Source organism: Eleginops maclovinus, chromosome 1, assembly GCF_036324505.1.
Source record: "Eleginops maclovinus isolate JMC-PN-2008 ecotype Puerto Natales chromosome 1, JC_Emac_rtc_rv5, whole genome shotgun sequence".
In the NCBI taxonomy this organism is placed as follows: domain Eukaryota; kingdom Metazoa; phylum Chordata; class Actinopteri; order Perciformes; family Eleginopidae; genus Eleginops; species Eleginops maclovinus.
In genome coordinates this window covers 2,729,273-2,741,686 of record NC_086349.1, presented here as the reverse complement: position 1 = coordinate 2,741,686, position 12,414 = coordinate 2,729,273, and the positions used below count along the sequence as shown (strand labels likewise).

General features: G+C 43.4%; 2 protein-coding genes and 1 long non-coding RNA gene across 3 annotated transcripts in view; 2 read left to right on the top strand and 1 right to left on the bottom strand.

Moving 5' to 3' along the window:
• Window positions 1-10,181, bottom strand: part of LOC134871481 (HAUS augmin-like complex subunit 7) — an 85,319-nt gene extending 75,138 nt beyond the window's left edge. The window contains exon 1 of the mRNA XM_063894213.1: window positions 10,158-10,181. The gene's annotated coding sequence lies outside the window, so the exon portion shown is untranslated. The remainder of the gene's footprint in view (window positions 1-10,157) is intronic.
• LOC134871506 (large ribosomal subunit protein mL49-like) lies at window positions 67-857 on the top strand. Its single transcript, XM_063894226.1, has one exon. It carries the CDS (start codon window positions 114-116, stop codon window positions 615-617), a length of 504 nt encoding a protein of 167 aa, XP_063750296.1. The 5' UTR covers window positions 67-113; the 3' UTR covers window positions 618-857.
• On the top strand, window positions 6,371-9,011 carry LOC134862996 (uncharacterized). The gene is made up of 2 exons (XR_010165609.1): window positions 6,371-7,800; window positions 7,994-9,011. It is a non-coding gene; the product is annotated as an uncharacterized LOC134862996 (long non-coding RNA).
• Window positions 10,182-12,414: the final 2,233 nt, after the last annotated feature.

The window sequence follows — 12,414 nt, the reverse complement described above, 5'->3', positions numbered from 1 at the left end:
AACTGCAATACATATTCAAACCTTTAGAGGCAGCGATGAGCCGCAACGCTTCCTGTCTGCCACAATACCAAAAGAAGAAGAAGAAGAAGAGTTTGAGGTCGCTCTGACTCAAGATGGCGGCCTGCTTAAACCTTGCTCTTCGAGGTGCTCTTCTATCAAAGGGAAGACATTCAGCGGCAGTCGGAATACGGTTTGTTTGCAACTCTCCTCCGGAAGAGAAAAGGAATTTGATATCAGAATCTACGGAGGAATACAAGTTCGTAGAGCGGCTCATTCCGCCGTCCCGGGTGCCCACACCGCCTAAACACGCCGGTCCCACCCCGTCCGGTTGGACCCCTCCGGCGGACACCCCTCCGCCCCTGCCCTACATGATCCGCCGCTCCCGCATGCACAACATCCCGGTGTACACCGACCTGACCCACGGCAGCCGCAAGACAACGCTCGTACGGAAAGTGGAGGGGGACATTTGGGCTCTGGAGAAGGACGTGAAGCAGTATCTGAAGGAGGTGGTGGGGAAGGAGCTGCCCACACAGGTCAACGAGGTCACCTTGACCTTGAAGGTCAAAGGTCACTTTGATAGTGAGCTGAAACAATGGCTGGCCAACCAAGGCTTCTGAGGAGGAGCAGAGGGAGGAGGAGGAGGACAACAATGACGACTGTACCATCATGATGATCATAGAGCTGCCCTGGACAACACCAGGAGACATGTCCTATATAACTTTAAAAACCTATCCATGAGAAAGGACAGCTTTGACTACTGCACCGTTATTTGACTTTAAGACACCACAGAGACCTTGACTATGGGATCCAACAGTGTAAATACATGTCATGAATGAAAATTAAATATGAAAACATGGCACACTCTTTTTCTTGTTTTCTCTCACCAGCTGTTTCAGATTGAGAGATGGTGTCATCCAACGTTGTAACAGCATGCAGTCCTTTTTAAGTTTTCTTCATCTGAGATCAGAATCAGAATACCTTTATTGGTCTCACAGAGGGGGATGTACAATTGTTACAGCAAAGAGCCAACAATATCTTATCACAAGCATGCATTAAAAAACATTAAAGATAAAGAGATAAGAAATTACACAATTCACAAAATACACATCCAGTAACAGTCTAGCGAAGCAGCCAGTTTTAATAAGGTCTCAATTAGTTTCTGGAATACATTTTCAATAGGTTTTAAAATGCTGTGATATGAGAAGTAGAATATCTAACCCTAACAAGATCTGCGCAAAACTATTCCTAATCTTAAGTAATAAGTGTCATTTTGAACCTTTAATTTATGTTATTTTAAAGTTGTTCTGAAAGTGAATTCTGAGTGGCATTAAAAACCATTCCTTAGAAACCCTGAAGAATTTCTGTTGATCAACTTGTTGCTGCAGCCCTAAAAGACAATCACAAAATGTAAGAAACTAAAACTGAGTGATGAATCACAACATAAAACTGTCTGGATAACAATTGAAGTTTAAAACATTGACATTTATTCAGCAATACAATATAAACATTAAAATAGAGTACGGCAAAGGACAAAGAAAGGGGGAAATATAAAAGGAGGATTGTTGAATTGTGAATATACAGTTACTATTGCATTATGTCAGGGATCAGGAATGAAGCAGGGAGAAGACGTCTCTTATTCGCCTGGTGAGTTCCTCCAGTCGATCAGCTGCAGAAAACACAACAGAAAGGAACACGTATTTATCAGCGGAGAATTGATCTATGTGTGAGTGTGTAAGTGAACAAGGACATTCTCTTACGTAAGCTGTGCTTCTCTCCTCTGCTCCGGTAACTGGGCTGAGTTTTGAGCTGGTTTACCTCCTCAGTAGTGGATTCAGAAGCTTCTGACACTTCCTTTAGCATTTCCAACTCCTGAGAAAGAAGAAGCACACAGCAGGAAGTGTCAGGACCAAGTTTCTTTCCAAATTTGATTTGAATTTTTTAATAAGAAGTGTTTGAATGAAGCTTCATACGTTGTAGAAGTTGTGAGACAAACTGATTCTATCTCTGATAACAAAACGTGCGTGTGAATTTAAGCAAAGCAAACATTCAACTAACGTGGGAGGACGTAACTCTTTCATTCTTCATCTTGACGCAGTGATACTGTCTCACTGTTACTGTGTTATTGTGAAGGTAAAACACCACAGTCAAGGCAGAGATGATTTCTAGTGTTGAACAACAGAAACAGGGAATTATCTCCTCAGAGTTTGCTACGACCTAATAATATTCAATTGGAATAAAGTGATTCATCGGTTCAGATAAGCGAGTCCTATTTTATTTAAATCCCTTCTTTAACAGATAAATGGTTGCTTTTTGTGCAGCATACAGACAGATTTTTATTATAGTATATAACTTGTTTTCGCTAAACACCAAAAAATAAGGAATGAAGCAGAACTTTTGGTTTGATAAAAACAAGTTGAATAGTGGGTACGATTACATCTGTGATTTTCATTACATTTACCTTTTTGGATTTCCCAACACTCTGGTGCTATCAGAAACGTTAGCATTTTATAATCCTACGCAGCCACCACTGAATCTATTTGTTCTACTACTATAATTATAATAACATTAGTGTAGCTTTATCTTAATCTGCAACAGTGCACAAACACAGAGTTTTAACAATAAAAATCATGAGATCTGCTGAAATCAAATGTCAACGTTCTGATAAAGCTGCAAAGCTTGGAACTCTACAGTATGACTTTTTCCTACAGGTCAGGCCTGTGTTGGAAAGATTTTTGAATAGTGATGCTCAACAGATGAAGGAGTACCATAATGAAGGCCAGCAGCAGCACGTGTATCCTCTGGAAGACGTGGGTCTCTGTGCTGAAGCTGGGGGGGTCTCTGCTGCAGTAAGCTCTCAGGTCTGTTTCAAAAACATGGCTGAAAGCAGCCATCAACATCTGGAGGTCACAGGCTGCCACCCTTAGAGAGCCCGGAGAGAACACACCGGGACTCTGAGTCTCACTGCTCAGGAACTCACACTGAAGAGGACAGGAGGAAAGATTTGAGAGAGAGACAAATATTATAATTCCAACATTAGCAATTGAGTTCTTAAAACCTAGTGTAATGGACCTGCAAGACAAACTGAGCATGCTAACAGGCAGGCAGAGATCTGCCTTTGCTTTGTAGAATTCTTTCAGAACTGTGAAGGAGACAACACCAAAGATATAACGGGGAAGAGTTTTCTCCTAGTATTCTCTACACCAGGGGTGTCCAAAAAAAAAACCCAGAAAACTATACCAAGGTCTGCGCCACTCTCTAAAGGTATATTGCCTCATAAGTTAAGATAAAAGTTAGCAAAATCCACTAAATGTAGGTAAATTATGCTCGATACTACGGTGAAAAAAACCAGCTTGCATCACAGCTTCAGCCTCAGATTGCTTATAATGAGGGGAAATAGGAAAGGAATATTTCAAGCTTACTATGTAAATAAATTATACGTTTTTTTATCAACTAAGAATGACTGAATTTATTTGAAAAGCTACAGACATGAATACTGTGTAATATATGTGTACATATTATTTCATTACACTTTTATAATAATGACAATGGGCCGCGGTTGGACCCCCGGACCATAGTTTGGAGACCCCTGCTCCACACATTTAACAAACACGATATGCCGTAGAAAAAAGGTTCATTTTACCTAAAGCAAAACATGGTCTGTTGGAAATGATCTCCGGGGCATTGTTTAAGAGAATAATATGTGCACTCCTGAAATAATAATTGAACATTTTCTCTGTGTGTGTACATTTCATTGATTTCTTACTCATGGTGGAAAGGAAGATAATTTTAGTTTATTTTAATTACTTCGTTTATTGATTGTTAATAACTTGAGATGTATTCTTGTTGTGTCTGTTACTGTGTTTGAAGAATAGCCAATGCTCATGCCGCGGCTAACGTGGATCCTAATAAAGACAAAACACAAAGCCACTGGGGGGTTGCTAATACAGTAAATGTGTCACCTTTTCTTTTACTTTCGCCGTTATGAACCATATCTCCTTACCTTTTCATTCAGTAGCAACTTCCTGTCAATACATTAGCGTCGCCTTCAGAATAAAGGCATCTATAATTAAAACAGGAAATAAGACAAATTAAGAAGACAGTTATCAAAAATATGCTGTAAAGACAACTCAAACGTTGTCCCCCAGAGCTACATTCTTAGATATTTTAAAAAACACAAATTGGGTTAGTTACACCCGTTACAATTCTCAGTAACTCAGTTACAACACATTTTAACCCGAAATGATGTGGTGTTTAGTTTCTAAGAATTCACAAACGTCGAGACATTCCGGCACCAGAGAAATAATCGTGCAGGTAGAATAGTAACTCAGTAAGCCTGTTTACTATTGGTTAAGAGGGCTGCAGAAACAGACTCACAATGCAGAGCTGCAGGAACAGATTCACAATGCAGAGCTGCAGGAACAGATTCACAATGCAGAGCTGCAGGAACAGATTCACAATGCAGAGCTGCAGGAACAGATTCACAATGCAGAGCTGCAGGCTCACAATGTAGAGCAACAGGCTCACAATGCAGAGCTGCAGGCTCACAATGCAGAGCTGCAGGCTCAATGCAGAGCTGCAGGAACAGATTCACAATGCAGAGCTGCAGGCTCACAATGTAGAGCAACAGGCTCACAATGCAGAGCTGCAGGCTCACAATGCAGAGCTGCAGGCTCACAATGCAGAGCTGCAGGCTCAATGCAGAGCTGCAGGAACAGATTCACAATGCAGAGCTGCAGGCTCACAATGCAGACCTGCAGGCTCGGAGAAAAGAAAAGAGAAAGACAGGAGAGCGCGCAGGCCAAAGAAACAGAAGGTAACTTTCTCTGGCAGAACACAGTTGAACAGGCCCAAAACATGAATAGGGTTCACGAGGTGTTTACTGTCCGAGGGTCCAAGCAAAAAGAGGTCGATTCCTTTGTTGCATTGCTCTTTGTCCAGAGGTCGCCTCTTCCTATTGGTCGCCTCAAATCATAACAGTACTTCCGGTCAATTTAGTCAATACGTGGCATAGGGTCATCTCCCTCCTTAGGGTGTTACAGCGTCAATAAGGAGAATTAATCCTTGTGTGTTTAATGTATAACACCACAAGTAATTACCCTATTCACTCTTTATCCAGATTCTGTCCGCTAAGGAAACCAACGCTCAAACCCGCAGTTTTCTTCCGTCTGGCATCAAGCGTCATCAGTGTTGTATACATCCGGTTACAATAATAACCCACTTCAAAATAAGATTGTATTTCAAAATAAGACAGTGTTCTGGTTACTCTTAATATTGATTATTATTTCTTAAAACAGTAATAAGTAATATGTACTGCAGGGGTGCCCAACCTTTTTTGAACCAAGATCTACTTTTAAAGTTGATAGTGTGTCGAGATCTACCAAGCCATATCAAAAGCCATAGCGTAGCCACAATTAATTGTGCACCTATATAATAACACAATGTTCTGACACAAAGTTCAAGTTTTAACAAATATAATACATTTATTGAAGTAAATGTACGTCGTGCAAAGAATAAGCACAAGTAGGCCTAGGACTGGCCCGTAACAACACAACAACATACAACCCAATTAATACAATGCCTAATTCAGGTTGGAAAAGTGGTTCTCTACCTTAGTGGGACTTCTGGCACTGAGAGGAGGAAGCTAGTCTCTCATAGTCCAGACAGTAGGAGCTGAGTGCCAGCCGTAAGCAGGCCGCAAGGTGGTCATCAGTCATGGTGGATCTGTATTTTGACTTAATGATTTTCATATGTGAAAAGGCAGACTCACACAAATATGTTGATCCAAAAAGTGCAGTCAAATTCTTTGCAGTTTGTCTGAGGTTGGGGTACTTCTCTTTCTGCATTAGATTCCAGAATTGGACATTTGTGTCAGGTGTAGCTCTTGATTTGAGCTCAATGTCATTATTTAGTGTGAGGATCTCATTCTCAATAGCACCGCTATCCAGGTTGAAGAGTGATGCCACTTTGGACGTTATACAATCCACATCTATATTCTCCCCAAATGGAAAACTGACAACAGGCTCAATGGATGCAAAGTCAGTAAAGCGCCTGTCAAATTCTGACAAGATGTTTTGCACTTGATCATCATAACGTGCACTCTCAAGCTCCGCACAGTCTTTGCCCTGACGCTTAAGTTCTGTGTCCATGTTTGGAAAGTTCCGCAGATCACACTGTTGCAACCTGCTTGATAGCAGCTGTAACTTGCTTTCAAAGGTGTTCACGGAGCTGATCATGTTGATGATGTGTTTGTTCTTACCCTGCAGCTCTAGATTCAAGTTATTGAGCTTGTCAGTCAGATCAGTAAGAAAGGCTAAATCCAAGAGCCACTGACTGTCTTCTAGCTGTGCATACTCAGCATGGTTTGAACTAGGGATGTTAACGGTTAATCGACTATCGATTAATTGTCGAAAAGAATTTACTCGATTAAATTAAATTAATTGTGACTAATTGAACATTGTAATCTATGACCGTTTCCCACAGGACGTTCTTGAACGTGACCCGAGATTCTCGCGAGCCGCTAGAGCTAGACACAAACTTGAGGCGGTAAAAAAACTAAAACAAACAATGATGAGGCGGTCAAAACGGAGTGGAGTGTGGGAGCATTTTAGATTAATTAACGATGAAAAAGACGCACAATGCAAACTTTGCGGTGCTACATTTAAATACAACAGCTCTACAAGTTCGTTAAGATACCACCTGAACAACTTGCATGTAACGTTAGCCATTCCGTCGCCTTCACAACCTACAATTGCTGCTGTGCTGGGAAGGCGAGTATGCGACCAAAGAAAAGCAGACGGCATTACTCAGAGAATTTGCGGGATGATTGAAAGAGATATAATGCCAATTAGCACCACCGAGGCCGAGGGATTTCGGGAGCTGATACAATTCATGGAGCCAGGATATAACATCCCTTCGCGAGCGACTGTGACTTCCAACTTGGAGGCACGCTACGAAATTAAGAAGGCTAAGCTAAAAACATGTTTGTCCGCGGCTAATGTGGCTCTGACGACGGATTGTTGGACAGCACTGACTACAGAAAGCTACATCACGATTACTTGCCACTATATTGAAAACGACTGGCAGGTAAAGTCGGCAGTCCTTCTTACGGAGAGCTTATCCGAGAGACATACAGCTGATAATTTAGCTGCCAAACTGAACCAGGCTGTGGAGTCATGGGGACTCACCGGCCGTGTAGTAGCCTGTGTGCACGACAACGCTCGGAACATTGTTTCAGCAAACAACCCCGCACGAGTCAGTTGGAAGTCAGTGTGTTGCTTTGCTCATACTTTAAATCTGGCCGTCAATGACGGATTCGCTGCTGCTGGTGTCAACCGAGTAATTGGAGCTGCTGGCAGGCTGGTCAAGCACTTCAATCACAGCACACCAGCAACGAAAGCGCTAGAAGCAAAACAAAGACAAATGCAGCTACCAGCTCATCGGCTCATTCAGTCCTGTAAGACCAGGTGGAACTCTGTACATGCGATGTTTGGCAGACTCGTAGAACAGCGATGGGCCGTGTGTGCTGTGCTATCAGACCGCTCAGAGACCAAGCTTTCAGATGCGAGGACGCTGGAGTTGAGAGACGACTTCTGGCAGCTTATGGAGGACATAGCGCCAGCACTAGAGGCTCTCCAATGTGCTACTACTGTAATGTCAGCAGAGGCGGAGGTATCCATATCCAACACGTACCCCATCACATTTAGTCTGATTAACACGCATCTCAAGATGGCAAATGGAGACAGCAACAGAGTGGCGGAATTCAAATCTAAAGTGCGCACTTCGTTGGGGGAACGGATGAAGGTAAGCTATGGCCATTAATTAATTAAACTCTTCGATCACATTTGAGCTATATAACAGATTATGGGGTGAATCACTTATCACCAACACATTGTCACAGTGTAAACTGCGTTTTTATGCAGTTGTACCCTTGTCATGTCAAACCTTATTAAATTATACTCTAATGCTAGCTTTCTCCTTTATTTAATTTTAACAGGTTGAGTCTGAAGACCTCACATCAACAACACCAATGATAGCAACGATGCTGGACCCACGGCATAAGCACCTGGGATTTCTAAGCCCAGCAAGCAGGATCTCAGCTAATACCAAACTGCTTGAACTGGCTATGGAAGAACATGTGGACTCCACATCAACAAATGAAGCCACCACTGGAGATGATGTGCCAGTCCAGGGAGCTACACTTCAGAGACACACTTCTGCTATGACTCTTCTACTGGGTGAAAACTATACCACCAGCAGCAACGATGACATTAAAGAGGAAGTGGACATGTTTCTGAAGGATGCCTCACCACTCCTTGATTCCAGTCCCACAGAATGGTGGAAAGTCAATGAAGGAAGATTTCCGAGGCTGGCAAATGTGGCACGACGATATCTGTGCATACCGGGCACGTCTGTCCCATCAGAACGTGTATTCTCAGCAGCTGGCCTGACTGTAAACAGGCTGCGCACACGACTTACTCCTGACCACGTTAATATGCTTATTTTCTTGAACAAAAATAGAGGGGTCTAGGTCAGGAGCCTATTCAAAACACATTGAGACAGGAATGTTTTTGTTTCAGGAGAGGTAGCCTATATCTTCATTTGACTGTTCTAAGGGTCGCCCTCTAATGTTACTGTCACCTTCCTCAGGGATGATTTAAGTTGTGTTCAGAATATATTTGAAGTTTCCAGGGCTAGTTATCTTACTGTTACCTTTCTCAGACCAAAGGGGATTATAAATGCTGCTAATGTTTCAAGTTTTACATATGTAGTTAACCAGATTATAATGTGTAGGCTTAATATTGTGTAGGCTAGGCCTACCCATATTGTTTAGATTTCTATTTAAAATTAATTTTATTTTGCTTAATGTTTCACATGCGACAGGTGAGCCAGTGCACAATTATTTTGTTATGTATTTTAATTTTCTGTGCTTAATGTATTTTGTTAAACTACATAAATGCCATTATCTGCACATTATCCTAACTGGTACAATAAAACATCAATTGTGCAATATAGCATGCATTTTTATTCAGTAAATAAGCAATATTTAGCTTTTAATGTTAAAGACACTATTGATACACTGAGAAATTTACATTCTCAGGAAAAAAGCCGTTTATATCAGTTAATCGTTAATCGATCGATAAGGTCAATCAACTAATGATTAATGAATTAATCGATAATTTGCATCCCTAGTTTGAACGTTTCAGAAATTCTTTAATTTCGGGCAACAATTCAGAAAACCGTTCCAGAAATGTACCTCTGCTGAGCCACCTTACGTCTGTGTGCAGCAGCAGATCTGTGTGTTCTGCACCAGTCTCCTCCAGTTGCGCACGGAATAATCGCCTCTGCAGACTCCTGGCCTGAACAGAACAGGCAATCTTGTTAACCACATCCATCACGTCTTTCATATTTAAAATCTTCCCGCACAACCCTTGCTGGTGAATTATACAGTGGTAATCCAGGAAATCCGGGAAAGATTCAGACTGTTTGCACAATCCAATGAACCCAGCAGTACGTCCAATCATTGCTGGAGCCCCATCAGTTGTAATGGAGATGAGTTTGAAGAGGGGCAACTTGCTTTTACTAACGAATTCCATAAAAACCTGAAAAATATCTGTGCCTCTTGTTTGCCCTTTCAAAGGCAACATGGTCAGCAGGTCTTCTTTTACACTCATATTGTCGAAAACCATTCTAATGCACACACATAGCTGAGCCACATCCACAGCATCAGTGGATTCACCGAATTGCAGAGAAAAACACTCACATGAGTCAACATCATTCCTCAATTGCTGTTCAACATCCTCCGCCATTCCCTCGCATCGCCATGTAACAGAATGTCTTGATAGCTGCACATCCTGAATAGCAGACACAATCTCCTTTCGATTTTTAAAATCGGCAAAAAGCGCATCTGCGGCTTCCATGAACGCTTCTTTCACAATCTCACCCTCCTTGAAAGATTTCTTTCCTTTTGCAAGAACACGACAGACACGATAAGAAGCTATGGTTGCAGCCTTACTCGTGGTATTGGGCCTGGTAAAAATGGACTGTTGTGCTGCTTGCTGACTTTTCAATTCCTTGACTTTTCAACAGTAACCAAACTTTGGAAAAGCTCTAATTGATATTAATTTAAAATGTCTCCACAATATTTTCACTTCTTTTACCTGCAGTGTAGCATAAACATGTCCAACGAGTTGTTTTTCTTTCCCACGTCATTTTTCAAACAGCTCTTCCCGTTGCTGAGGGTTCTTCTTCTTCTTCTTCTTCTTCTTCTTCTTGTTCTTCTTCTTCTTCCGGTGCATGCTGGGAGATTTTGGAGTGTGAGCGAAAGAAAAGAGCGACGTTTAAGAGTTAAATTTTTTCCGTTTGTACTTGTTTATGGGTGTTAGTTTAATATAGTTCATCGGTGATAGCTTACTTTGCTTAACTTTTGGGTCTTTTGGTGCTGTTTTTGGGGTGTTTTGCGGGCTTCTCCTGCCGGTGTCTCGCCGGCCGGCGTCTGACGCCATGGTGAATGGAGACTTTGCCAGACTAACGCGGAAGCACGGCATTAAAATATCGGTCGGCTTCCCATGCACTGTGGAGGATATCGGGCTGGCTGTGGGGGAGAAGGTCGGACACAGCACCATTAAGTCCCTGGCGCGGATGAACAGTGCGGTCGTGATCTTTCTGGACCAGGTGGAGAGAAAGTGAACCGCGTTATCGAGACAGGCATAGTGAAATGTTTGTGCGGGTGCAGCCGCGGACGCTCCCTGCAACCAAAGTGGTTCTGTCCAACGTCCCTCCCTTCATAACTGATGAGTTCCTCAGTAGAGAGCTATCCAGACACGGGAAACTTGTTTCTCCGGTGAAGAAGATGCTGTCTGGGTGTAAGTCTCAGTTACTGAAGCACGTGGTGTCTCATCGCAGGCAAGTCTATATGATACTTAACAATCGGAACGCGGAGCTCAACCTCCGTTTTTACGTTAAAGTAGATGATTATGACTACGTGATTTTTGCAACCTCATCGGTTATGAAGTGTTTTGGTTGCGGGGAAGAGGGGCACACCGTGAGTGCCTGTCCGGGGCGCGGGGACTCGGCTCCGCCTGGTCCGGATGTCACTTCTGCCTCCGCGCCGGGGCCGGCTGCGGCCGGGCCGGTTGTAGTGGAGCAGCGGGCGGCTGCTGTTGCTGAAGGTGGGGTGTCTCCAGCGGCGGTGTCCGCTGGTGCGGCCGCTGTGGTGGTTGAGGGCTCCCCTCCGGAGGCGGCGGCTGCTGAGGGAGGGGTGTCTCCAGCGACGGTGGCCGTTAACGCGGCTGCTGTGGTGGTGGGGGGCTCCCCTCCGGAGGCGGCGGCTGCTGAGGGAGGGGTGTCTCCAGCGAAGGTGGCCGTTGATGTGGCCGCTGTGGCGGTGGGGGGCTCCACTCCGGAGGCGGCCGCGGCTGCTGACAGCGCCACTGCGCAGCCGGCTGTTGCTGTGTCTGACGGGGCATGTGGGGGTGTTGCACAGGGTGTGGGTGATGGTAAGGATGTTCACGAAAGGGAGGTTGTGGTTTTGTGTAGAGGTGAAGAAAATCAGGTGGGGGGAGAAAAATAAATAAAAATGGTGAAAAAAACACAAGAAAAAACTGAGATAATCGAAAAAATGGTAGAGACGGGTGAAGTCTGCCAAACACAGGAGGAAAATATGGTGAAAACAGGAGAGGAGAGGAAAACATGGGGTGAGCAGGTGGAGATTGCTGAGATGGAGGATGAAGAGGTGGCAACAGCAATAGCAACAAAAAAAAAAGACTGCTAATAAACGCAGAAGCACGAGGAACAACGCACCTACTTTTAGAAAGAGCAGCAAAGTGGTGAGCGAGGGAAAGAAAGGAAGAGAGCAAGGGCAGACAGATGAGTGGGGATGAGTGTGTGTCAGACGGCAGTGACGTGATAGGGTTCAGTGACAGTCAAAAGGAAAAAATGTACACAGCGGAAATGATTCTATCTACTCCAGACAAAGAACCAGCATGGGGTAGTTGTGGAAGAGTATTTCCCTGATTTGGTCGTTTTTTGTTCTTCGGCCAAGTTCCATCTTAGTCGAAAAGAGGAGTCTGTCTTCACAGAACAGGAAGCTTGGAGACTAAAAAAACTGGTGCATAAAGTACGAAAACAAATAAGCAGCAATGAAGTTAAAACCCCTTATGTGTGTTTTATTTAACTTACTTGTTTTTATTATTGTATGCACTACCTCACTCACAATGGACACTTTTAGAGTGGGAAGCCTGAACGTCAATGGAGCCAGAGAGCTAAGAAAGAGGGCTTTAATTTATCAAACAGCAAGAATAAAACATGTCGACGTGCTTTTTTTACAGGAGACACACAGCGACGTTGGTAACGAGAATGACTGGAAAAAAGAGTGGGAGGGGGAAGTCGTTTTAAGCCACAGCACCTCTCTTCAAG

Excerpts from the sequence above, each read along its gene's own strand:
- LOC134871506 (XM_063894226.1), top strand. The coding sequence starts at position 114 with ATGGCGGCCTGCTTAAACCTTGCTCTTCGAGGTGCTCTTCTATCAAAG.